General features: G+C 45.5%; 1 protein-coding gene across 2 annotated transcripts; it reads left to right on the top strand.

The window, feature by feature from the left end:
* Window positions 1–233: 233 nt before the first annotated feature.
* LOC130363128 (histone H3.3A) lies at window positions 234–26,157 on the top strand. Of its 2 annotated transcripts, none has more exons than XM_056568509.1 (4): window positions 234–387; window positions 1,870–2,024; window positions 7,946–8,099; window positions 25,670–26,157. In XM_056568509.1, exons 2-4 carry the CDS (start codon window positions 1,897–1,899, stop codon window positions 25,796–25,798), a joined length of 411 nt encoding a protein of 136 aa, XP_056424484.1. In that variant the 5' UTR covers window positions 234–387; window positions 1,870–1,896; the 3' UTR covers window positions 25,799–26,157. The 2 variants fall into 2 exon arrangements, with proteins under 2 accessions (XP_056424484.1, XP_056424485.1); XM_056568510.1 differs by lacking the exon at window positions 234–387 and adding an exon at window positions 1,706–1,727.
* The last annotated feature ends 948 nt before the right edge of the window (window positions 26,158–27,105 follow it).

The raw sequence follows: 27,105 nt of genomic DNA, 5'->3' as shown, positions 1-27,105 counted from the left end.
CCATGTGTCGGCAGTAGTACTGTGCAGTCAGGCAGTAGTCCTGTGCCATGTGTCGGCAGCAGTAGTGTGCAGTTATGTCGGCAGTAGTACTGTGCAGTCAGGCAGTAGTCCTGTGCCATGTGTCGGCAGTAGTCCTGTGCAGTTATGTCGGCAGTAGTACTGTGCAGTCAGGCAGTAGTCCTGTGCCATGTGTCGGCAGTAGTAGTGTGCGGGAGCGTGTCTTTGTGTTTGTACACACTCTCCCCGGTGGCTGGGCCTTCCCTCCATTGTTTCTGATTGGCTGGCCGGGTGAGGGAGCTCTCGGCAGGCTTTGTGGCACTCACCAATGTCAGCCATTTTTCAATTGTGTTTGCAGCCAGAAGCCTGTGCTCTCAGCTAGCGGGGAAGGTAAGTTTTCTATGTGCTGATCCCTGAACCCAAACCGGACCCAAAACTCCCGAAACCGAGCCTGGCCCTCCGCCCCCCCTGCCTGGGCTCCCCCCGGCCGCCTCCCGACCCCCCACACAAACTTTTTGGTGTGTACAGAGCGGCGGTGCCCGGTGCCTCCTCACACCGCTCCTGCCCAGCTCCCCCTCCACTACCCGGGGCTCCTTCACTCGACAAAATCCCCCAACCCAGCAGGAGCTGCCCCCCCAGACCGGCACCAGTCTCCCCCTCACACCCCACTCTAACAGGTTGGCCTCCCCCCGGCCTCCACACTTGGGGGGAAAGTGCCTAAAAACCGATGCAAAATGCCCCCCTAATGTCCCCGTGCTCCCCAGTTGTTGCTCAGCTTCACCATCTTGTCTCTCTCTCCGGTCACCATATTTATTCCTCTATAGCAGCTGAGGACAGGGGCCCCATGTGCTTCCCTCTGGGGGGGGCCCTTACAGGTCAGTGGGCCCCACTCTGGGCACCCAGTACCCCTCCCCGTCCTCTGCTCCCCCTCCTCCCGGGGGGTTATTTACACGTGGTCACCTTGATACATTGTATCCGCTTTTAGAATGTTTATTGTATCAGTTTGAAATGTTCACAAGGCGCCGCGGATTAACGGTCACCGCGCGAGCCCCCCGGACTGTCCCCACCCACAGGACCCCCCCAAACTTCTCTCTAAACCCCCCAATACTGACTGCTGTGTAATCATGGGGGGGGGTCCTGCCATCACTTGGGATCAGTTCATAACAGCTGGGACCTGCCTGGTGGGGGAGGGGTGGCTGTAAAGTGCCTGTGCCCCGCAGTTTGCCCTTCTAGGGGGTGATTGTTAGGATTTGTACCCCCCCCCCCCCCCTGAGAACAATGTCCGGGCTTTGTCCTGGTCTGATTTATTTTGTTGTTTTTTATTTTATATTTTTATTTCATTTTTATGTAGTATTATGTCTCATTGCTTGGAGTATATATATATATCTATCTGTCTGCTGTTTCTTAGGGTTCTCAGTATTGGGGGGGGGGGTCCTTATAAAGCTGCATATTTAGGAGGGTGTGGGGAGTTTTTGGGGGTCGATGCTCCCCTTGTAGGATGTATTTTTTGCCAATGTAAATAGAAGCTCAGGAGGAGGAGATCTCAGGGTAGTGAAGCGCCACAGTTTGAAAACCGGTCATGTTAGGTCAGTGGTCTTCAAAGTGTAACCCTCCAGCTGTTGCAAAAACTACAACTCCCAGCATGCCCGGACAGCCGTTGGCTGTCCGGGCATGCTGGGAATTGTAGTTTTTTGCAACAGCTGGAGGGTTACACTTTGAAGACCACTGTTGTAGGTGAATGGGAAGAACTGGAGGTGATGCTGGAGACCATGTTTATTCCAGTCTACTAAATTCTGATTTTTATTTCTGCCCCCCTCCCCTTCCTCCTCTTCCTCCCTCTATGCTGCTGTTATTGGGGTGGGGGGGGAGCAGGTTTAGGACTCCTCTGTTCTCTACACCATGGCTCGTACCAAGCAGACAGCCCGTAAATCCACCGGTGGAAAAGCCCCCAGGAAGCAGCTGGCGACCAAGGCAGCAAGGAAGAGCGCGCCCTCTACTGGAGGGGTGAAGAAACCGCATCGTTACAGGTAAACTGAGGATGAAGGAAGGGGGGGGGGGGGGGGTGACGCGGGGGTTCTACCACTGCGCATGCGTGCAACAGTCAAATCAATCATAACTTACAGTCCCCAATAGATCTTATATATATATTTAAATGTTTTGCATGGACTGTGATACTGAATGGTGACACTGGGAGTTGTTTTAAGAATATTTTTTTAATTTATTTTTTTATTTATGCAAAAATTAAATAAATAAAAAAATGTAAGAAAAAAAATATATACATTTTTTTTTTAAGTGCATTTTATTTTGCATGCATATTGCTGCTGATGGGGAGGGGCATAGCACTGTGCATCGATCAGGGGGGCTTGAAGGGGTTAAATTGGCAAAACTCCCCCTCTTGCTCGCAGCTTGATGCAAAATTGATACAGTTGTGTTTAGTGGTGGAGTGTAGGGGGTTTATGGAGGTTTTTGTGTTTTTTTTTTTTTTTTTTTATGGATTATTTTAGTTTTTTTTTTTTTTTTTTTTGTAAATTGTCCATGTTGGATCAGGTCGGGGTGAGGGATGTTGGATCTTATGTGTTGGGATGGGTGGTTGTGGAGGGAGATTTGGACGTGGTGGGGGGCGGGGTGGAGGTGGCCGCATCCGCCGCTCTGCTCGGTCCGCTCCGCTGCTGTTGGCTCAGTTCCCACCTGATCCGGCGGCAGACACTGTCGGGTGCGCTTGCACAGAGCCGCCGCTAGAGGCCACTGGCGTGCACGGCAGCCTTTACACTGACTGTTCTTGCTGTGTTTACCCGTTGTGTGCTGGAGAAAGTTAATTACCAGCGGTCTAACCTGTCTGACCCAAATCTAGTGAGGTTTTAACAGAGCTGGAATACATTTTTGTTTTGTTTTTGGCAGCAGGGAGAAGGCAGATGTTTATGTAGAAATAAGATTCTGACCCATGCAAGGATTGCAAACCTTGTATATTTCATCATATAGTATCCTGTTTATGTAAACATGTGTAAATGCATTGCTGATCCTGAGTTACTTCCTATACCAGGCTTGCTGACTGTTTATAATGACAACCAGCAGAATAGTGAGTACAGTGAGCTCACCAGCAGAATAGTGAGTACAGCTCTGGAGTATAATACAGGATATAACCATGGATCAGTACAGGATAAGTAATGTATGTACACAGTGACCTCACCAGCAGAATAGTGAGTACAGCTCTGGAGTATAATACAGGATATAACTCAGGATCAGTACAGGATAAGTAATGTAATGTATGTACACAGTGACCTCACCAGCAGAATAGTGAGTACAGGTCTGGAGTATAATACAGGATATAACTCGGGATCAGTACAGGATAAGTAATGTAATGTATGTACACAGTGACCTCACCAGCAGAATAGTGAGTACAGCTCTGGGGTATAATACAGGATATAACTCAGGATCAGTACAGGATAAGTAATGTAATGTATGTACACAGTGACCCCACCAGCAGAATAGTGAGTACAGCTCTGGAGTATAATACAGGATATAACTCAGGATCAGTACAGGATAAGTAATGTAATATATGTACACAGTGACATCACCAGCAGAATAGTGAGTGCAGCTCTGGAGCACAATACAGTCTGTAATGCTGATCAGCATAAGATTTGATGTTGTGGTTCCTAATCCTGCCTTTAATGCACTTGCACTGACTTGTCACCAGGTGGCGTTCTGCATGTCTACAGTATAGTCACGAGAAGCATATATTTTAGGAACTGTCCAAAGTAGGAGCAAATCCCCATAGAAAACCTCTCCTGCTCTGGACAGTTCCTAAAATGGGCAGAGGTGTCGACAGAGAGCACTGTGGTCAGACAGAAAGCAAATTCAAAAAGAAAAGAACTTCCTGTGGATCATAACAGCAGCTGATAAGTACTGGAAGGATTAAGATTTTTTAATAGAAGCAATTTACAAATCTGTTTAACTTTCTGGCACCTGTTGATTTAAAAAAAATAAAATAAAAATTGTTTTCCAGTGGAGTACCCCTTTAAGGGGTTTGTGGTCGTGGGTGACCTTCCATTCTGTTATCGCTGCAGTCAGTGACTATGTAAAGGATCCCTTTATCTCCTGTTTCCTCAATCTATAGGAACATTGTTAGAGTGTAGGGTTCAGGGAGCAGCAGGAAACAGGGCAAAACTGTTGCAAAACTACAACTCCCAGCATGCCCGGACAGCCTTTGGCTGTCCGGGCATGCTGGGAGTTGTAGTTTTGCAACAGCAGGAGGCATGCTAGTTGGGAAGCACTGCTGTAGAATGCTGAAAGATGAGTTTACATTTTAACATTCAGCAACATTCTAATGTACGTTCAAGATCTCTGCTTGCTGTGAGTGAATGGGAACATGCATCTTTACGTTAATGTGATAATTTCGAGCTGGTCTTGTTCACACAGCTGAGCATTTGTTGCAGTGTATTATTCTAGATCAGTGTTTTGTGGCTCTTCAGCTGCTGCAAAACTACAACTCCCAACATGCCCTTAGAGCTAGCTTTAGTTTTGCAACATCTGGAGAGCCACAGATTAGAGGAACACTGAGACAAATACACTGCAACAAAGTTTCAGCTGTTAAAGGGGTACTCCGGTGGAAAACTATTTATTTATTTATTTATTTATTTATTTATTTATATATATATATATATATATATATATATATATATATATACATACATTTTATTTTTTTTTATTTTTTTTAATCAACTGGCGCCAGAAAGTTAAACAGATTTGTAAATTACTTCTATTAAAAAATATTTACCCTTCCAGTACTTATTAGCGGCAGTATGCTACAGAGGAAATTCTTTACTTTTTTCATTTCTGTTTTTTCTTGTCCACAGTGCTCTCTGCTGACACCTTATGCCCGTATCAGGAACTGTCCAGAGCAAGAGAAAATAGCAAACCTATGCTGCTCTGGACAGTTCCTGACACGGACAGAGGTGTCAGTAGAGAGCACTGTGGACAAGACAAAAAATTAATTCAAAAAGAACTTCCTCTGCAGCATACAGCTGTTAAAAGGTACTGCATGGGTAAAGATGTTTTAATAGAAGTAATTTACAAATCGGTTTAACTTTCTGGCATCAGAATTTTTTTTTTCCACCGGAGTACCCCTTTAACAAGACCCAGTCAAAGTTATCACACTAACATAGAGACGCATGTTCCCATCTTGTTACAGTGTATCAGTAGAGAAGATCCGTATTACCACAGACAATAATATAGAGCAGTGTTTTCCTACCAGTGGCATGCTGGGAGTTGTAGTTGTACAGCTGAAGAGCCAGGGATTGGGGAAAAACAGCTCTAGACTGATACACTGCAACAAACTTTCATCTGTGTGAGCGAGACCAGGTGAGAGTGATCACACATTACTGTATAGATGCATGTTCCCCGTTCAGTCACAGCAAGCGGAGATCTTGAAAGTGTATTAGTATCTTGCTGTAGAATATTGAAAATTGGGGCAACATTCCAGTGTGATTTTCAAGAGCTCTTCTTGCTGCAGTCAAATGGATGTTTATGCAGACGGCGATGCAAAATGTTTTATTATTTTTTAAACTTTTTGTGGTAAAATGGGGGGGGGGGGAGGGACAATTTAGATTTTTATTGGGGGAGGGGATTTTTCATTTTTTTAAATACTTTTTCTTTTATTTTACACTTTAATAGACCCATATTTATAGCAATCATTTGATTGCTAATACTGTTCAGTGCTATGTATAGGGCATAGCGCTGATCAGTATTATCGGTGATCTACTGCTCTGGTCTGCTTGATCTCAGAGCAGAAGACCCCGGGAGACGGACGGAGGCAGGTGAGGGGACCTCCGGCCACTATGCTGGATGATCGGATTTTATTTTATTTATTTATTTATTATTTTTCTGACTGGAAATGAAGAATAAAAAAAAACATTTCTAAATATTGTAGTTCACATATTGACCACTAGGGGCACACAACAAAGTGTTTACTTGCACATCTTTGTTGTTGGTGCTGTACAGACTGAATGCTATCAGCAGGGTCAACCCTTTATCAAGTGTTTCTCAATCAGGGTGCCTCCAGCTGTTGCAAAACCACAACTCCCAGCATGCCCGGACAGCCTTTGGCTGTCCGGGCATACTGGAAGTTGTGGTTTTTCAACAGCTGGAGGCACCCTGATTGAGAAACACATGATAAAGGGATGACCCTGCTGATAGCATTCAGTCTGCACAGGTTGTGTTGTAGTATTGCAACTCGGTCCCATTCATTTCAATGGAGTTCAGCTGCAATACCAGGCACAAACTGTGCACAAGAGTGGTGCTGTTATTTTTATTTATTTATTTATTTTTTCTTCTAATCAACTGGTGCCAGAAAGTTATACAGATTTGTAAATTACTTATAAAAAAATCTTCATCCTTCCAGTACTTTTCAGCTGCTGTGTGCTCCAGAGGAAGCTGTGTAGTTCTTTTCAGTCTGACCACAGTGCTCTCTGCTGACACCTCTGTCCATGTCAGGAACTGTCCACAGCAGGAGCAAATCCCCATAGAAAACCTATCCTGCTCCAGACAGTTGCTGACGCGGACAGAGATGGCAGCAGAGAGCGCTATGGTCAGACTGGAAAGAACTACACAACTTCCTCTGGAGCATACAGCAGCTGATAAGTACTGGAAGGATTAGGATTCTTAATTAGAAGTAATTTACAAATCTGTAGAATTAATTAGAAAACCATTCAAGTTCCCTTTTAACCCAATTTCTGCTGCTCCTTCTGCAGTGTCTTGAGATTATTGACATAAGGATGCGCGCATCTAGTATTGCAGTTCTAAGAAAAAGTTGCAACACCCGGAACCTTGTGTAATCTACGTATTTTAAAAGGAATTGTCATTGTCATTACCAAAAAAACATGACAAGCTCTCTTGTCTTGCAGAAACAGTACCACACCTTTTTTATTAATTTTTTTTTTTTTCTCCATTAATGTGGTGCCAAACTGCAGTACCACAAATGACCCCTGAGGACTGGTGGCGCTATTTTTGGGATTAAAACGGTCATGTTTTTCTAATCCTAGACAACCCTTATTAGTCGCCAATCTATGTACGGTAGATGTCAGTGAAATGCCGTCCAGCAGCGGTTCTACCCATACGTATGCACACTTGGCTTGGTTTAGCGTGCATGAATATTGAATAGTCCGTGTCAGTGGTCACCAAACAGTGGCCCTCTGAATTATGCAGGACTACAACTCCCAGCATGCCCGGACATCCATTTGGCACCTGCCTCCAGAATGGGGTTCCCTGACCTGAGGTAGAGAATGATTAGCACAGTGTTTTCCAACCAGGGTGCCTCCAGCTGTTGAAAAACTACAACTCCCAGCATGCCCAGACAGCCTTTGGCTGTCTGGGCATGCGGGGAGTTGTAGTTTTGCAGCAGCTGTAGTCACCTCTCGCATAACCATAGAAATAATGGCAATTCCCAAATTTAAAGGGGATTATTGCAAATGGAGTATAGTTCCTAATATACAAGCTTTTTGTTCCTCATCATTTCAAACACTCTTCTTGCTACACACAAGTCGGGGATGTTTAGCTCACAGAGCATTGTCTAGAATGGATACAATTGTATCACTTCTCAGCTGAGAGCAGGACTAGCTATGTACAATGTATCAGTCTGGAGTCCAGGATGTTTAGCTCACAGAGCATTGTCTAGACTGGATATAATTGTATCACTTCTCAGCTGAGAGCAGGACTAGCTATGTACAATGTATCAGTCTGGAGTCCAGGGTGTTTAGCTCACAGAGCATTGTCTAGAATGGATATAATTGTATCACTTCTCAGCTGAGAGCAGGACTAGTTATGTACAATGTATCAGTCTGGGGTCCAGGATGTCTAGCTCACAGAGCATTGTCTAGACTGGATACAATTGTATCAGACTCTTAGCTGTAAGACTGAATAATGATTTCACGTAAGTTTCCGTGTTGTCTTTCAGGCCGGGTACTGTGGCTCTTCGTGAGATCAGACGTTACCAAAAGTCCACTGAGTTGCTGATTCGCAAACTCCCGTTCCAGCGTTTGGTTCGTGAAATCGCTCAGGACTTCAAAACAGACTTGCGCTTCCAGAGCGCTGCTATTGGTGCTTTGCAGGTAATTTTGTGAATTTGGATATGGGATAAGTAATGTAATGTATGTACACAGTGACCTCACCAGCAGAATAGTGAGTACAGCTCTGGAGTATAATCCAGGATATAACTCAGGATCAGTACAGGATAAGTAATGTAATGTATGTGCACAGTGACCTCACCAGCAGAATAGTGAGTACAGCTCTGGAGTATAATACAGGATATAACTCGGGATCAGTACAGGATAAGTAATGTAATGTATGTACACAGTGATCTCACCAGCAGAATAGTGAGTACAGCTCTGGGGTATAATACAGGATATAACTCAGGATCAGTACAGGATAAGTAATGTAATGTATGTACACAGTGACCCCACCAGCAGAATAGTGAGTACAGCTCTGCAGTATAATACAAGTTATAACTCAGGATCAGTACAGGATAAGTAATGTATGTACACAGTGACCTCACCAGCAGAATAGTGAGTACAGCTCTGGGGTATAATACAGGATATAACTCAGGATCAGTACAGGATAAGTAATGTATGTACACAGTGATCTCACCAGCAGAATAGTGAGTGCAGCTCGGGAGTATAATACAGGATATAACTCAGGATCAGTACAGGATAAGTAATGTAATGTATGTACACAGTGACCTCACCAGCAGGATAGCGAGTACAGCTCGGGAGTATAATACAGGATATAACTCAGGATCAGTACAGGATAAGTAATGTAATGTATGTACACAGTGACCTCACCAGCAGGATAGCGAGTACAGCTCTGGAGTATAATACAGGATATAACTCAGGATCAGTACAGGATAAGTAATGTAATGTATGTACACAGTGATCTCACCAGCAGAATAGTGAGTGCAGCTCGGGAGTATAATACAGGATATAACTCGGGATCAGTACAGGATAAGTAATGTAATGTATGTACACAGTGATCTCACCAGCAGAATAGTGAGTGCAGCTCGGGAGTATAATACAGGATATAACACATTACATTACTTATCCTGCACTGATCCTGAGTTATATCCTGTATTATACCCCAGAGCTGTACTCACTATTCTGCTGGTGAGGTCACTGTGTACATACATTACTTATCCTGTACTGATCCTGAGTTATATCCTGTATTATACCCCAGAGCTGTACTCACTATTCTGCTGGTGAGGTCACTGTGTACATACATTACATTACTTATCCTGTACTGATCCTGAGTTATATCCTGTATTATACTCCAGAGTTGTACTCACTATTCTGCTGGTGAGGTCACTGTGTACATACATTACTTATCCTGTACTGATCCTGAGTTATATCCTGTATTATACCCCAGAGCTGTACTCACTATTCTGCTGGTGAGGTCACTGTGTACATACATTACATTACTGATCCTGTACTGATCCTGAGTTATATCCTTTATTATACTCCAGAGCTGTACTCACTATTCTGCTGGTGAGGTCACTGTGTACATACATTACATTACTTATCTTGTACTGATCCTGAGTTATATCCTGTATTATACCCCAGAGCTGTACTCACTATTCTGCTGGTGAGGTCACTGTGTACATACATTACTTATCCTGTACTGATCCTGAGTTATATCCTGTATTATACCCCAGAGCTGTACTCACTATTCTGCTGGTGAGGTCACTGTGTACATACATTACATTAGTTATCCTGTACTGATCCTGAGTTATATCCTGTATTATACTCCAGAGTTGTACTCACTATTCTGCTGGTGGGGGTCACTGTGTACATACATTACATTACTTATCCTGCACTGATCCTGAATGTACACAGTGACCCCCACCAGCAGAATAGTGAGTACAACTCTGGAGTATAATACAGGATATAACTCAGGATCAGTACAGGATAAGTAATGTAATGTATGTACACAGTGACCTCACCAGCAGAATAGTGAGTACAGCTCTGGGGTATAATACAGGATATAACTCAGGATCAGTACAGGATAAGTAATGTATGTACACAGTGATCTCACCAGCAGAATAGTGAGTGCAGCTCTGGAGTATAATACAGGATATAACTCAGGATCAGTACAGGATAAGTAATGTAATGTATGTACACAGTGACCTCACCAGCAGAATAGTGAGTACAGCTCTGGGGTATAATACAGGATATAACTCAGGATCAGTACAGGATAAGTAATGTATGTACACAGTGACCTCACCAGCAGAATAGTGAGTACAGCTCTGGGGTATAATACAGGATATAACTCAGGATCAGTACAAGATAAGTAATGTAATGTATGTACACAGTGACCTCACCAGCAGAATAGTGAGTACAGCTCTGGAGTATAATAAAGGATATAACTCAGGATCAGTAATGTAATGTATGTACACAGTGACCTCACCAGCAGAATAGTGAGTACAGCTCTGGAGTATAATAAAGGATATAACTCAGGATCAGTACAGGATCAGTAATGTAATGTATGTACACAGTGACCTCACCAGCAGAATAGTGAGTACAGCTCTGGGGTATAATACAGGATATAACTCAGGATCAGTACAGGATAAGTAATGTAATGTATGTACACAGGGACATCACCAGCAGAATAGTGAGTACAGCTCTGGAGTAGGGGTGTGAATCGCGATACCAGTGTGGCGATTCGATATATCCCGATTCTGTTTAAAAAACAGTCTTTTACGCTTTTATTAAAACTTTATTTTATTTTTTGTACACTTTATTAGTCTTTTAGGAATCATTAGATTCCTCTGACAGATGAATAGAGTTCTATTGAACTCCATTTATCTGCGATCCATTGATAGAGTCTGGTAGGGATGTAAGAAAAAGTCGATTCTCGTGATAATCGCGATTTTTCATTTGCCGATACAGAATCGATTCAAAATATTTTTGAATCGATTCTTTTAGGGATGTGAAATTTTTATCTGCGGACGCCCGTATCTTACCTGCCAACGAGCCCCCGGAGCTCCGGTACAGGTGTTCGGTCCCCGGGCTGTACTCTTCTTACTTCCTGTTAGTCCGGCACGTCACATGGAGCTTCAGCCTATCACCAGCCGCAGCGATGTCCCGCCTCCGCTGGTGATAGGCTGAAGCTCCATGTGACGTGCCGGACTAACAGGAAGTAAGAAGAATACAGCCCGGGGACCGAACACCTGTACCGGAGCTCCGCGGGCTCGTTGGCAGGTAAGATAAAGTGCGTTTTATTTTATTTTGCAGCCCGGACGGGATAACATGAGAAAAGTGTGCACCGGAGTACTAGATCGCCGCTGTCAAAGCTGACAGCGGCGTCTATTGGGATCTATGAATGCTCCCAGGTGGGCGATATATCGGGATATATCGCGATGTATCGTCACCTAGACGGTATCGCGATATATCGGGATATATCGAATCGCCACACTGGTATCGCGATTCGAATCGAATCGCCAAATTCTTGGCGATTCACACCCCTAGAGTCTGGTCCAGCCATGATCTATCAATGACAGAGCCACGGAGAGCATACACATCTCCCTTTAGACGCCGCTGTCAGCTTTGACAGCGGCGATCTAAAGGGTTAATAGCCAGCCGCGGCGATCGCCGCATGCTGGCTATTAGCGGCGGCCCCCGGCTACTAAGAACAGCTGGGGACTGCAGAGTATGGAGCGGGCACGAGTCGGGAGCCCACTCCATACACACTGCAGAGCGCCGCATGCTGGATATTAGCGGCGGTGATGCATCAGCGGCCCCCGGATACTGAAATCAGCTGGGGGCCGCAGAGTACGGAGCGGGCACGAGTCGGAGCCTGCTCCATACATCCAGATACATCCAGATACGTCAGATCTGGCTGACAAAATGTGGAACTTGTATCTCCTGATGCCCGGGACATGCTGTTCTGTGCATCAGGAGATACAAATTCCACATCACTAAAGCGATTTTTCACTTGCCGATACTGAATCAATTCAAAATATTTTTGAATCGATTCAGTATTGGCAAGTGAAAAATCGTGATAATCGCGGAAATCGATTTTTTTTTTCTTACATCCCTAGTACATAGTGACCTCACCAGCAGAATAGTGAGTACAGCTCTGGTGTATAATACAAGATATAACTCAGGATCAGTGCAGGATAAGTAATGTAATGTATGTACACAGTGATCTCACCAGCAGAATAGTGAGTACAGCTCTGGAGTATAATACAGGATATAACTCGGGATCAGTAATGTAATGTGTATATACACAGTGACCTCACCAGCAGAATAGGGAGTACAGCTCTGGAGTATAATACAGGATATAACTCAGGATCAGTACAGGATAAGTAATGTAATGTATGTACACAGTGACCTCACCAGCAGAATAGTGAGCACAGCTCTGGTGTATAATACAGGATATAAATCGAGATTTTCCTAGCTTGTGACGGAAAATATTAGTTATATGAAGACAGGAGGCGAGTATCTTATGCATTATTCTTTCTTTAATAATGCCCATAGCAGAACAAAATTCAATAACAATCAGTGTAAAGAAAAAACTACAACTCCCAGCAGTCCCGGGACCACAGCAGCCACTCCTCGTCTGTAGCCCCTATATAAGGACTGCCCACATATGGATCCTCCTCTTTCTTCACGCGAATCAGAGCCGCATAGGAAGCCGAAACGCCAGCCAGACATCCACACCGCTCCTTCAATCTTCGGCCAGTAAGGCCAGAACTCAGAAAACGAGGCCACTCGACGGCCTAACTTCGTCCCAACGGGGACTGTAGAGAACTCCAGCAGTGCTTAACCAACAGGTTATTAGTAGACAGGAAACCAGCCAATGCCTTCAGTATCCTGAAAAGACAATAAAAAAATCATAACAGGGTGGGTAGGGAGGGAAGATACTCGCCTCCTGTCTTCATATAACTAATATTTTCCGTCACAAGCTAGGAAAATCTCGATTTATATATCAGACAGGAGGCTCATATCTTATGCAAGTTCAAAGCTAATAAGTATCGACAGAGAAACAAAATCAGAAATAGTATTACAAAACTGACATGGAAACATGGTCCTCCGGTCTGAAGTAGAACCGGCGAAAGGTAGACTCTGAAGACCAATCAGCAGCCATGAGCAAGTCAGAAAGGGAGCCCCCTGCTGTGACTATTTTGGTAGCCATCGCACCCCTAGAAGAATGAGCTCCAAACAGGGAGACGTCTATGCCCGCCATATCCATGGCGGAACGCACCCAACGAGCCAAGGTAGCGGAGGCCACCGGATGGTGAGGTCTGACATAGGATATAAGAAGTTGTGAGAAATCCGGAGACCGTAAATCTGCAGTCTGCGATTCATACGCCTGTAGGCAACGAACCACACAAAGTCGAGGATGCGCGGGAAAAAACGGGTAAAAGACCGAGTGGATACCTGTCTTGGTCCGTCGGACCACGGAAAACTTGACTCCCTGAGGCGAAAATTGTCGCCTAGAGACGTCCAAAGCCTTCACGTCCGAGACGCGTTTGATAGACACCAAACATAAAAGGACCGTCAGTTTATACGACAGCAGTTTTAGGGGAAGATCGTCATTGTCTTCCCAAGAGACAAACATCTCGAGCAACCTGGAGACATCCCAGGTCGACTGATATCTCGGCCGCGGGGGCCGGGTAAACTTAATGCCACGCAACAGTCTACATACCAGTGGGTGTTTGCCCACCGGCAAAGAGTCCACTGGGCAATGGTAAGCCGCGATAGCCGATCGGTAAACGTTGATGGAACTATAAGATTTGCCGGATTCAAAGGAATCCGCCAAGTAGTTCACCACTACAGACACAGGTGCATGTACGGGATCAATCTGTCGTTGATCACACCAACGAACCCAGAGCCTCCAGGCTGATCGATAAGCCGATCTAGTCCCGGGGGCCCAGGCCAGGGCGAGGAGATCCCTAGCTGATCTTGAAAGATCCTGGTCCGCATCCGGGACCCCGAGACCAACCACGCTAGGAGAGGAAGGTTGCCCTCCAACACCAGAGGGTGGAGATCCCCGGCCGGGTTGGAGAGGAGCTGTGGAAATTGGGGCAGAAGTCTGGGGTAGTCCACTGCCATCCCCAGAAGGAGAGGGAACCACGGTTGTGTGGGCCACCAGGGGGTGATCAGTACAATCGTCGCCTTCTGGTTCATCGTATGTAGAAGAACCCTGGAGATCATCTGGAATGGGGGAAACGCGTAGTGCGTTCCCCTGGGCCAGATGAGACGGAAAGCGTCGACTGCCGACGCCTCTGGGTCCGGTCTCCAGCTGAAAAAACGAGGTAATTGATGGTTGAGGCGAGAAGCGAAAAGATCCGTACACAATGGACCCCAAAGCTGTCTCAACCGTAGAAAAACTGATCGATCCAGCCGCCAATCGCTGGAGTCTAGCAAGTAGCGAGAATTCCAGTCGGCCACCGTGTTGGAGACCCCCGGAATATATTCCGCCACCGGGATAATGTTGCGATCTAGACAGAAATGCCAGAAGTCCCTGGCAAGATCTGCAAGCATCTTGGACCTGGTGCCCCCAAGGCGGTTGACGTATTGGACCGCCGCCACGTTGTCCATGCGTAACAAAACGCAACAATTGGACGCTTGTGGCAAGAAGCTCTTGAGGGCAAAAAATGCCGCTAAGAGTTCCAAGGCATTGATGTGCAGGGCGACCTCCGTGGCGGACCAAGTCCCTCCTGTGGAAGCCTCCCCGCACCGCGCGCCCCAGCCGAGACGACTCGCGTCCGACTCTATGATGACGTCCGGGCAGGAATTGAATATGGTTTTGCCGTTCCACTCGACGGCATGACGAAGCCACCACTGCAACTCCTCGATGGCTGCCGGACAAAGAGGAACTTCGTCCGCATACCTGAGGCCCTGGCGCAGGTGCATAATCTTGAGTCTCTGAAGGGCCCTGTAATGCAAGGGGGCCGGGAAGATGGCTTGGATAGAGGCTGCTAATAGGCCCACCAAGCGCGCTAGTACCCTTAAGGATAAGGACCCTCTGCGTAAGACCGCTCTGATTTCCTTGCGGATCAGGGCCAGTTTGGATTTGGGAAGGCGGAGAACGGCTTGATTGGTGTCCACCAAGAAGCCAAGGAACTCCATCTCTTGCAGAGGGATCAAAACCGATTTTTCTCGGTTGATTATGAATCCCAGATTCTGCAGAAGTAGCACCGTCCATGACATGTGGAGAGAAGCTTGCGTTTTGGAGCGGGCCATGATGAGGAGGTCGTCCAGATAAATGATCAGACGGACCCCTCTGCTCCTCAAGGATGCCACCACTGGTTTCATCAGTTTGGTGAAGCACCACGGAGCTGATGACAGGCCGAACGGAAGGCAAGTAAATTGCCACATGTGGTTCCTCCAGAGGAAACGAAGAAGGTGCTGGGAATCTTGGTGGATAGGGACGGTGAGGTAAGCGTCTTTCAAATCCACCTTCACCAGCCAATCGCCTGGTTGTAACAAATCGCGAAGGGAGTGAATTCCCTCCATCTTGAAATGGCGATACGTGACATGTTGGTTTAGTTCCCGAAGGTTTATGACCGGACGGTAACCGCCCCCTTTTTTCTTCACTAGGAAAAGGTTGCTTACGAACCCCAGGGAAGAAGGGTCGATCTCTCGGATCGCCTGCTTGGACAGGAGATCTTGAATCTCGTTGTCTATGAGCAACATGTTGTGTTGTGAAAAACGGATAGGGGCTGGCTGTATACCCAGGACCGGTAGAGATTGGAGTTCTATGTGAAATCCCGCTACTGTCTGTAGGATCCACGCGTCTGCCGTAATCGCAGACCAGGCGTGGGAAAAATACATCAGGCGCCCCCCCACAGGGATGTGAGCATGTGGAATATCTGGCACACTTACCGGTAGTTGGACGGGAACGGGGATATCCGCGTCCGCCACGTCCGCGCCAAGGTCGACCTCTGGGAGGGAAGAAAGGCGACGGTTGTGCCATTGGGACAGTGTAGGACGGAGGAGCCTGAGGGTACTGGTATTGGGCAGAGGGTCTGCCTTGTGGCCTATAGGAGGGGGTGCGGCCGGCAGATCGGCCTCTACCTCTGCCGGCCCGAGGAAAAAGCTTATTTGCCCCCGATCTCTTTAATGAGGTTTGGGCTTTATCCAGCCCTGTAAACAGGCCGACAAACCTGTTGATGTCTTTCATCAAGTTGTCCCCAAATAGCATTCCTGCTGCTGCAGGCCCAGACTCAGTTTCAGCTAGGTGGGACAGCTGCGGGTCGAGGCGCATAAGGATCGACCTACGACGTTCAGTCGAGCAGGTGGTGTTGGCCGTACCTGCCAGGCATATGGCCCTCTGGGCCCACCCCCGGAGTTGACGGGTATCGACGGGCTGATCTGTCGATGCGGCCTGCTCAGACAGGTTGAGTATCTTGGTGAGAGGGCCCATTAAGTCTAAGATACGCTCCTGGATAGTTTTAAATGAGCGTTCTATTCCCTTCTTAGGGAATTTACCCGATTTCATTAGGTATTTCATCAAAATGGGGTCCACTTCGGGGGTTGCCACTACTTTATTGGGAATAAAGGGCCTGGGACACTCAGCTCTCAGCTTGTTACGGCTGGTCCTGTCTAGGGACTTACGAGCCCAGAGCTCCACATACTGGGCCACGTGAGGAAGTGGGGACCATTCACCCGATCGTGGATGAGAGATGGAATCAGGGTGAAAAAGGGGTTCACCTAGGGAGTCTAGGATCACAGTGCCCTGTGTAACAGGGTTGGCGTCGGTGTCGAACGCCGTATCCCCAGCATCCTCGATATTAGGGTTTGATTCAAAGTCGTCAGACTCGCTGGATGATCCCGACGAATCCTCGTCAGAGGAATCTACGTAAGAGTCGGGTTTGGTCCGTCTAGCGGATCTGTGCCTCTTCTCATGTAACTCCCTGAGGCCCAGGGGTCGAGTGGAGTCTGATGGATGCTGGGGTTGGCAGGCCGGGGTAGGGGCTGCCTGGAGCACATTATTATCTTCCCCTGCCGGGGAGTCAGATGCCGCCAATGTGTGTTTCCTTTTATGGGAAACCTTTCCCTTCTTAATTGGCGGTTCACCGCCTTGGAATGGCGGGACAGATGCACAGGATACCGCTGGTAGTGATCCAGAGGTTACCATGGCGGAGGCCAAAGCCGCCTGAACAGACTTATTAATTAAGTCTTGTATCTGGTTGGCGGTCATAAATTGGGCCGAGTCTAAAGAGCTCTCCCCTCTACTGGGAGCAGATGAGGGTTCCTCAGCCATAGTGACTAACAGGTAATCTGAGGGAGAACTAGTGGGAAAGAGAAGGATTGATGAGGGGGAGGAATAAATTCCTGAAATCTACTAGGTTATCTGTAGGAGAAACTAGAGGGAAGAGAGAATGGTAGATGAGGGGAAGGAATAAATTCCTGAAATCTACCTACAATATATGTAAGGGAAGTATTGGTACAGGCTCCGTCCTCCACACCGCTAGCGTTGCACTGACGCAGCGGTGGGAGGTGAGCCCAAGAGTCCTTGTACCCGGGGACGAAGTCTCGCGAGACTACGTCCGGCTGGGCGTTGATTGGAAGGCGCAGGAGCGCGGTCCAGTGACGAAAGGGAACTCCGCCCCTCTCAGCGTGTAGGCCGCGAAGAAATGCGGCCGGCACGCGAAGATCCGCCCCTATCCCGCGCGCGCGAAGCGCAGAAACGTAGGAGAAGAAGGTAAAATGGCGCCGGGAGAGGGGGGGATGGAAAGCGGTGGAAGGTATGAGGAGCGGAGAGTTGGAGAGAGAGAGTGAGGTGATGAACCGGAGTAATGAGAAAACTAGCGCCGGGGAAATAGTTGTCCGAAACGGAGTAAAAATCGCATAGAATGCGAATGGGTGAAGATAATCGCGAATATCTTCTCCCAACACCACAATATCTATAATAGGTATGACTAACAATTAAGGAAAATATCAAAGTATTAATCACAGATAGCACTTAGCTTGTATGCTCTGCCATGAGCAGAAAGAAAGAGGAGGATCCATATGTGGGCAGTCCTTATATAGGGGCTACAGACGAGGAGTGGCTGCTGTGGTCCCGGGACTGCTGGGAGTTGTAGTTTTTTCTTTACACTGATTGTTATTGAATTTTGTTCTGCTATGGGCATTATTAAAGAAAGAATAATGCATAAGATATGAGCCTCCTGTCTGATATATAACTCAGGATCAGTACAGGATAAGTAATGTAATGTATGTACACAGTGACCTCACCAGCAGAATAGTGAGTACAGCTCTGGAGTATAATACAGGATATAACTCAGGATCAGTACAGGATGTCATGTAATGTATGTACACAGTGACCTCACCAGCAGAATAGTGAGCACAGCTCTGGTGTATAATACAGGATATAACTCAGGATCAGTACAGGATAAGTAATATAATGTATGTACACAGTGACCTCACCAGCAGAATAGTGAGTACAGCTCTGGAGTATAATACAGGATATAACTCAGGATCAGTACAGGATAAGTAATGTATGTACACAGTGACCTCACCAGCAGAATAGTGAGTACAGCTCTGGAGTATAATACAGGATATAACTCAGGATCAGTACAGGATAAGTAATGTAATGTATGTACACTGTGATCTCACCAGCAGAATAGTGAGTACAGCTCTGGGAGTATAATACAGGATATAACTCAGGATCAGTACAGGATAAGTAATGTAATGTATGTACACAGTGACCTCACCAGCAGAATAGTGAGTACAGCTCTGGAGTATAATACAGGATATAACTCAGGATCAGTACAGGATAAGTAATGTAATGTATATACACTGTGATCTCACCAGCAGAATAGTGAGTGCAGCTCTGGGGTATAATACAGGATATAACTCAGGATCAGTACAGGATAAGTAATGTAATGTATGTACACAGTGATCTCACCAGCAGAATAGTGAGTACAGCTCTGGAGTATAATACAAGTTATAACTCAGGATCAGTACAGGATAAGTAATGTAATGTATGTACACAGTGACCTCACCAGCGGAATAGGGAGTACAGCTCTGGAGTATAATACAGGATATAACTCAGGATCAGTACAGGATAAGTAATGTAATGTATGTACACAGTGACCTCACCAGCGGAATAGTGAGTACAGCTCTGGAGTATAATACACTATATAACTCAGGATCAGTATCTGATTGGTGATTACTATGTTGATCAACTCAGTAGGTGAATAAATTATATTTATAAGCTGCTTTCATTTTGCTACTTATTTGTGTGGTTACAAAAGTCTGGCTATGTAATACCACCTTTCACCTGTAGTGGCTGCTGACACCATTTTCCTCTGTCCCAATTAAGTTAACCAGGGGGGTGGGTAGTCAGACCCATTTCGTTTTTGGTTGCGATAAGACAAAACCCCTTATATATTAGACATCTTTATTTATTTGCTGCTGTTTCTTTAACATGATGGTTGCTGATGGACGCGTCAAACAATGACTTGTATATCGCAGCAGTAACGTAATAACCGAGCACGCTGCATTTGTATAATGGCCGCCGCGCTACAGTATGCGGGTTTATTTTATCGGAGCCGTTCTTTATATTTGGATTTTTATTAAAATAGCCCATAGCTCTTTTTGTAATGTGAAATCCTCGTCTGTACATTGTGCGGTGCTCCGCTGCGCGGCTTATTGATATTCAAGAAGCGGCTTCCTTGCCGCCTCTGAACTAAACACAAGACGATCCATTAAAGGGGTATTCCCATTTTAGGCTGCTATTGGCATTTTTGGGCACAGAATGAGTGAAAAGATTGCTGTTTATGCATCGGAGGGCACCGCACATGCATAGTCCAGTGTTTTCCAACCAGTGTGCCTCCTGCTGTTGCAAAACTACAACTCCCAGCATGCCCGGACAGCCAAAGGCTGTCCGGGCATACTGGGAGTTGTAGTTTTGCAACAGCAGGAGGCACACTGGTGGGAAAACACTGCTCTGAGCATTGCTGTTGGTCTCCCATTCACTGCCCAGACCGTGATACCTGCTGTTTAGCATGCTGGGAGTTGTAGTTTTGCAACAGCTGGAGGCACCCTGATTGGAAAACACTGACCTAATCGTTCTCCACCTGGATGTGGTGGGCATCTCTTTGGGCAAGTCAGGGGACCAGCAGGGTCAGGTTAGGAGAAATATACAAGAAATCTGGTTAAGTATAAAACTAAACTGCAGGGTCAGACTACGCAGGGTTTGTTTGTAGTCTGTTGCCATGGAGACGTATAGTATTACAGATATGAGGTTAATAATTATCTACTAATTTGCTCTCCCAGCATGTATGCAGGCCTATTTTGTATAGAAAGACCTGGTAGTGCAATGGACCAGCAATACTGATATATGTATGAATGTGAATTAACTGATGTCACAAAGTTAAACAGATTGGTAAATTACTTCTATTTAAAAATCTTAATACTTCCAGTACTTATCAGCAGCTGTATACTACAGAGGATGTTCTTTTTTTATTTTTTTTATTTCTTTTTTGTCTTGTCCACAGTGCTCTCTGCTGACACCTCGGTCCATGTCAGGAACTGTCCGGAGCAGGAGAGGTTTACTATGTGGATTTTTTCCTACTCTGGACAGTTCCTGACATGGACAGAGGTGTCAGCAGAGAGCACTGTGGTCAGACAGAAAATAAATTCAAAAAGAAAAGAACTTCCTCTCTAGCATACAGCAGCTAAGTATTGGTAGGATTAAGATTTTTAAATAGAAAGTTAAACAGATTTGTTAATTACTTCTGAGACCAGTTGATGAAAAAGCAAAACAAAAAACTTCCATTGGAGTACCCCTTTAAGGCTGGTGAATGGGCTGGACAATCTAATGCTATGTATGCAGCTAATACACTTTTGGAGTTAAGGATTCAGGATATAAGTTGCAGTGAGATGGGTGACTGGGTCTAACATACCTGTGCTAGTGTTGATGGGTTTGCAATATAATGATGATTTTCTACCCGGGCTTAAAGGGGTACTCCGGTGGAAGAAAAATTTGTAAAATCAACTGGTGCCAGAAAGCTAAACAGATCTGTAAATTACTTCTGTTTAAAATTTTGAATCCTTCCAGGACTTATCAGCTGCTGTATACTACAGAGGAAGCAGACCACAGTGTTCTCTGCTGACACCTCTGTCCATATGAGGAACTGTCCAGAGCAGGGGCAAATCCCCATAGCAAACCTCTCCAGCTCTGGACAGTTCCTGACATGTCCAGTGGTGTCAGCAGAGAGCACTGTGGGCAGACAGAAGAGAACAATTCAACTTCCTGTGGAGCATACAGCAGCTTGTAAGCACTGGAAGGATTAAGATTTTTTTAATAGAAGTCATTTAAAAATCTGTTTAACTTTCTGGCACCAGTTGATAGGAAATTTTTTTATTTCACCGGAGTACCCCTTTAAAGGACATCTGCAGCAATACAAACACTTATCCCCTACCCTCAAGATAGGGGATAAGTGTTTGATCGCGGGGGGTCCGAATGCTGGGGCCCCCGGCGATCTCCTGTACGGGGCCGCGGCTGTCCCGTGCAGGGGGTGTGCCAGCCGCAGCATGACGTTGCGGCCGGTTTGCCTGCTCCATACATCTCTATGGGAGCAGCATTCGTGCCTCCCCGCATCCCCCATAGAACTGGTCGCCTCTAGGTCGTCGCTACGCGCCTTAGCGCTCACCATGAGCGCTTATGGCGGCGCCCCGTTAGGGAGATCAGGGGGGGTCCCAGCGGTCGGACCCCCCCCCCCCCTGTGGATAGGGGATAAGTGTAATCCCGCTGCAGTTGTCCTTTAAGTGTCAAGAAGGTGGAGCAAGGATAATGAAGTGCCGCAGCATCACTTGATTGACATTCAGGACCATTTTCTAAAAAGGTTATATCAGACCATACCATGAGAATATCTATGTAACCTGTAAACGTCCTTGTGACACTAAGGGTGCGTTCACACGACTTATTCAAGAGGAATTTACTCGAGTAATTCCTCTTGAATTCTCCGCTCCAAATTAATGCCCATCTCCTCTGCCCATTGACTTTGATGTTTTTTCGCTGTCCTGTTCACACTGCGGAAATTCTGCTAGCGGATTTCCGACGCTGAATTCCGTTCCGCTTGAAGAAAGAGCATGTTCATTCTTCAAGCGGAATCCGCTAGCAGAAATCAATAGAAGTCAATGGTGAAGAAAATTTTTTTCCCGACGTCGCGTTTGCGTGGAAATGGCTGAAAAATCCTTCACTTCTTTCTCCCCCATTTCCTCGCGATTTGCTTGCGAAAAGAAAATTCTTTTTTCGGCAAGTACATTTTTCAGCATGAATTCCTCATGATTTGCTCAGTGTGAACGCACCCTTATAGTGTATGGCGTGCGCATTATAAAAAAACATTGTTGCATATTTTGTTCACTTTGTACTATTTTATTTTTATTTTTTCCTGGGTTCATTGTAGATTTTATGGTGAAATTATTGAGGTCATTACAAAGTAGAATTGGTGGCGCAAAAAACATGCCCTCATATGGGTCTGTAGGTGGACAATTGAAAGCGTTATGATTTTTGGAAGTTGAGTAGGGAAAAAACAGAAGTTCAAAAATGAAGAAAAAAAAAAAAAAACTGTGGTCCTTTTAGGGGTAAAGAAATCCTGATCCAGTGATCGCCATCAGCCACTCATATTCCCTGCAGTGACCACTAAAGGAGAAATGCAGTATTACACGGAGGTTTTGTCGGTGAATGAGAGGAGAGTGCTGAGCAGGAGACGCCCTTCTTTAAAGGGGTACTTAGCAGAAATACATCCTTCGGATTGGGGTTAAGATGTCTGATCGCAGGGGGACCCCCGCGATCTCCGGGCCGGCAGTAGCTGTGTCTGGAACATGGAAACTTGGAGCTTCCGTGTTCGTGACGTCACACCCCTCCATTCATGTCTTTGCCAGGGGGCGTGATGGCTACTACGTAGCTGTCATGCCTCCTCCCATAGACATGAATGGAGGGGGCTTGCGGCTGTAGTCGCCAGTCATCTGGCATGGAGCAGAGTATGCTCCGTTCGTGGAAGACTGGGGTGCTGCGCCAGAGATTGTGGGGGTCCCCAGCGGCGGGACCACCTCGATCAGACATCTTATCCCCTATCTAAAGTATAGGGGATAAGATGTCTGATCGCGGTGGAGTACCCCATGGTGTTTGATACGAACGGGTCCGTTCTGTCGCTCCTGCACGTGTATTCGGGTAGAAGGCCATTCTTATTCAACGCACTGTCTCTTTAATTATCCATGAGATGCGGCGCTCATCCATCGCCTCCATTGACTGTTAGTCTTCTGCAGAAAGCTATTCGGCAAAATAATTGCTTTTTAAATTATTCCCGTATAAAACAGATGAGCGTAATAATGGTAATAATTACACCCGGTCTTCTGTTTTTTCGAGGCCACATAATTGGACTCCAGGATGAAGAGCTTTGTTTACGCGCCAATTAAAATTATCAATGCTTCTAGGTCAGACTAATAGTTAAAGGAAATAGGCAGCCATAACAACTTATCCCCTATCCACAGTTTAGGGGTTAAGTGTCTGATTGTGGGGGGTCTGACTGCTGGGACCCCCTGCGATCTCCTGCACAGGGCCCCGGCATTGCCTTGGCTCTCCCATGCAGGAGGCGTGCTGGCCACAGCATGATGCCGCGGCCGACACGCCTCCTTCATGTAGTCCTATGGGAGAGGTGGGGAGGCAGCGTTCCTGCCTCCCGCCTCTCCCATAGAGCTGTATGTGGAGGGGGCGCGCGTTAGCAGCTCTCACAGAGCGGTAATGCCAGGGCCTGTTTGGGAGATCGCCAGGGGGTCCCATCTGTCGGACCACCCCTGCGATCGAACACTTATCCCCTATCCTGTGAATAGGGGATAAGTTATGGCTGCAGTTGTCCTTTAAGCTCTCAGGATAACGCTATTGTATAGAACAGTCTTTTGTCCAAACAGTGTACCTCCAGTTGTTGCAAAACAACTCCAAGAATGCTACGCAGCAGGTATCCTGGTCTGGGCAGTGGATGGGAGACCAACAATGCTCAGAGCAGGATGTCCCATACAATAGCCATCATTTACTATTGCAAACCCGACATGTTTTGTTGGGTTGTGTGCCAGAATTTGTGCCAGAATTGAAAAAAAAAAGAAAAGTAACTCTCCATTTTACTAAGAGCACCCGAAAAAGTGGCGTGGCTGTTGGTAAAAGGGGCGTGGTAACTGAAAAAGGGCATGTACCCCACATATTCACAAAAAAAAAACAACATATTTACTAAGGTTTCCACAGAAAATGTGGTGGATTTCAGCTGAGGAAAACCCGACGGATCAGAACATGTGTAAACAAAAAAACAAAATGTAGGGAAACCTTAGTAAATACTGAAGAAAAAAATTGTAGGGAATTAAAACCCACAAAGAAAACTACACAACACTCTTAGTAAATAAGGGCCATTGTGGGGGAGATTTATCAAAACCTGTCCAGAGGAAAAGTTGCCCATAGCAACCAATCAGATCGCTTCTTTCATTTTCCAAAGGCCTTGTTAAAAATGAAAGCAGCGATCTGATTGGTTGCTATGGGCAACTCAGCAACTTCTCCTCTGGACAGGTTTTATAAATCGCCCCGTGTCTCCAGCCAAAGGCTGTCCAGGCATGCTGGGAGTTGTAGTTTTGCAACAGCAGTTAAACCCTGCTATTGCAGCTCCTTAATCACCATTATAGACACGAACAGGATAGAGATGGCTTCTATGTCTCTGTCTCATAGGGCCTAAACTTTGGGGATCTGGAAACCAAATACACTGCACCCTAACATTAATACATATCCTCCTTAATGGGGTACGCCGCCCCTAGACATCTTATCCCCCTATCCAAAGGATAGGGGATAAGATGTCTGATTGTGGGAGGGGGGTCCAGCCGCTTAGACACTGTGTAATGCTTAATTTCTCCTGAGGTGGCGCTGCAGGGAAATGTAAAAGCAGCATTTATGCCAAATCTGCTATAAAAAAAAAGCATAAATATTGGCTTTATATAGGGGGAGATTTATCAAAACCTGTGCAGAGGAAAAGTTGTCTAGTTGCCCATAGCAACCAATCAAATTACTACTTTCATTTTTTCATAGGCCTTCCTAAAAAATGAAAGCAGTGATCTGATTGGTTGCTATGGGCAACTCAGCAACTTTTCCTCTGGACAGGTTTTGATAAATCTCCCCCTATGGTTGTACTTGGGCCTTGTTCAGACATGGCCTATCCCCTATGCACACAGGTTATTCTTTAGGGCGGTGTTTCCCAACCAAGGTGCTTTGAGCTAGGGATCGACCGATTATCGGTATGGCTGATATTATTGGCCGATAATCACGATTTTGGGCATTATCGGTATCGGCAATTACCTTGGCAATTAAAAAACCGATATCGGTCGATCCCTACTTTGAGCGCCTCCAATACTACAACTCCCAGCATTCTGGGAATTGAAGTTTTGTAACACCCGTTTTTTTTCTTTTATAGAAATGTGATGTTTTAGGTCAGTGTTTCCCATCCAGGGTGCCTCCAGCTGTTGCAAAACTACAACTCCCAGCATGCCCGGACAGCCAGCGGCTGTCCGGGCATGCTTGGATTTGTAGTTTTGCAACAGCTGGAAGCACCCTGGTTGGAAAACACTGTTTTGTTATTGTAGATCAGTTTTTTTTCCAGTATATTTAAAAAATGTTATGTCTCCTTTTTGTCTTATAGGAGGCTAGCGAGGCCTACCTGGTCGGACTGTTCGAAGACACCAACTTGTGTGCTATCCACGCCAAACGCGTCACAATTATGCCAAAAGACATCCAGCTAGCACGCCGCATACGCGGAGAACGCGCTTAAAGAAAAAAAAAAGAGAGAAAGAAAGAAAAAAAAATTCCTATCTTGTCATCTTCAAACTCAAAAATAAATCTCTTCTTCCTTGTAATTGGTAGTTTGAACGTTAGATATATATATTTTTTTTCTTTTTCCTCCGTGGGGTTAAAGGTACCTAAATATATGGTTGTGAATGGAAATGTAGGGGACAGGTTCAGGTGCGGGCAAACTTCTTCCATTTTTTTTTTTTTTTTCATTTGTGTGTTTTTTTGTTTTTTTTCCCTCCCTTTTTTGAAAGGCGGGGAATGACATCCTCCATTTTAGAGCATATCTGAGGCACAGCTGAGGCAGCCATTTTGTGAGCTGAACTTTTATTCAGCCTGAAATTCAACAGGAACCCGGCCGCCGTAGAGGCATATGACGCACCTCTCCTTCGCCTCTGTGGCGTCTCCAGTTCTTATTGAAGTGGATTTGTTTCATAAACACTGGTGCTGCCCTCCGTAAAATGGCTGCTTCCTCTCTTTCAGCTCACAAAATGGCTGCCTTGGCTGTGTAGGGAAGGTTGGGCACATTTTCTATATACTGTTAACAGCTACAGAAGATCTTTCAGTGGGTTAATAACATAAAACATGTCAAGTTTATAAGAAAAAAAATTATAAATCGGTTAGATTTTTTTGTTTTTTGTTTTTTTCTGGACAATGCCAGCATTTGGAAATTACTATAACTTTTTTTTTTTTTGAGTAAAATTCCTATTGAAGGCGACTTAAGTGTTTGTAGCATTTTTTTGCCATGTCGTAAAATTCCATCCATTCACTCTCCTTTATTTTTTTTTTTCTAACGGAGTCGTCCGACATTCAGCTACATGTTTTTAATGTTGTCGTCTGTCTTCTGTGCTGTCCTGTAAGTTTGCTATTAAAATACATTAAACAACTTTTTTTGTTTTTTTTTTGGAGATTCTTATTTTTTTTTTTATAAAAATGGAATTTGGTAGCAACAAGTAGGTGAATAGGTCATCCCCTTAAAGGGCATCTGTACTGTATCTAGAGCGGAGTTTTCCGTAGCAAAGTTTTTTATTTTTTATTTTATTTTCATGGTTAAAGAAGCACTCCAGGGTTTTTTGTTTTAATTTTTGCCCATATTGCGCATGCTTTCCATCACTAGTCCTACAACGCCATCTGATTTATTCCGGCACAGCTGCAACCGTGCATTTCATTACTGTAACTGGCTCATGTGATCACCAGTCTGACCCAAAGAAAATCACAGTGCTTAATGGGGTTATCCAGGAAAAAACTTTTTTTTTTTTTTTTTTTTTTAATATGTCAACCGACTCCAGA

Source organism: Hyla sarda, chromosome 3 (genome assembly GCF_029499605.1).
Source record: "Hyla sarda isolate aHylSar1 chromosome 3, aHylSar1.hap1, whole genome shotgun sequence".
NCBI lineage: Eukaryota > Metazoa > Chordata > Amphibia > Anura > Hylidae > Hyla > Hyla sarda.
The sequence above is the reverse complement of the archived record's forward strand: the minus strand, read 5'-3'. Positions and strand labels throughout refer to the sequence as shown.

Excerpts from the sequence above, each read along its gene's own strand:
- LOC130363128 (XM_056568509.1), top strand. The coding sequence starts at position 1,897 with ATGGCTCGTACCAAGCAGACAGCCCGTAAATCCACCGGTGGAAAAGCC. Across the intron at positions 2,025-7,945 it reads AAGAAACCGCATCGTTACAG|GCCGGGTACTGTGGCTCTTC; the intron begins GTAAACTGAGGA and ends GTTGTCTTTCAG. Across the intron at positions 8,100-25,669 it reads CTGCTATTGGTGCTTTGCAG|GAGGCTAGCGAGGCCTACCT; the intron begins GTAATTTTGTGA and ends TTTGTCTTATAG.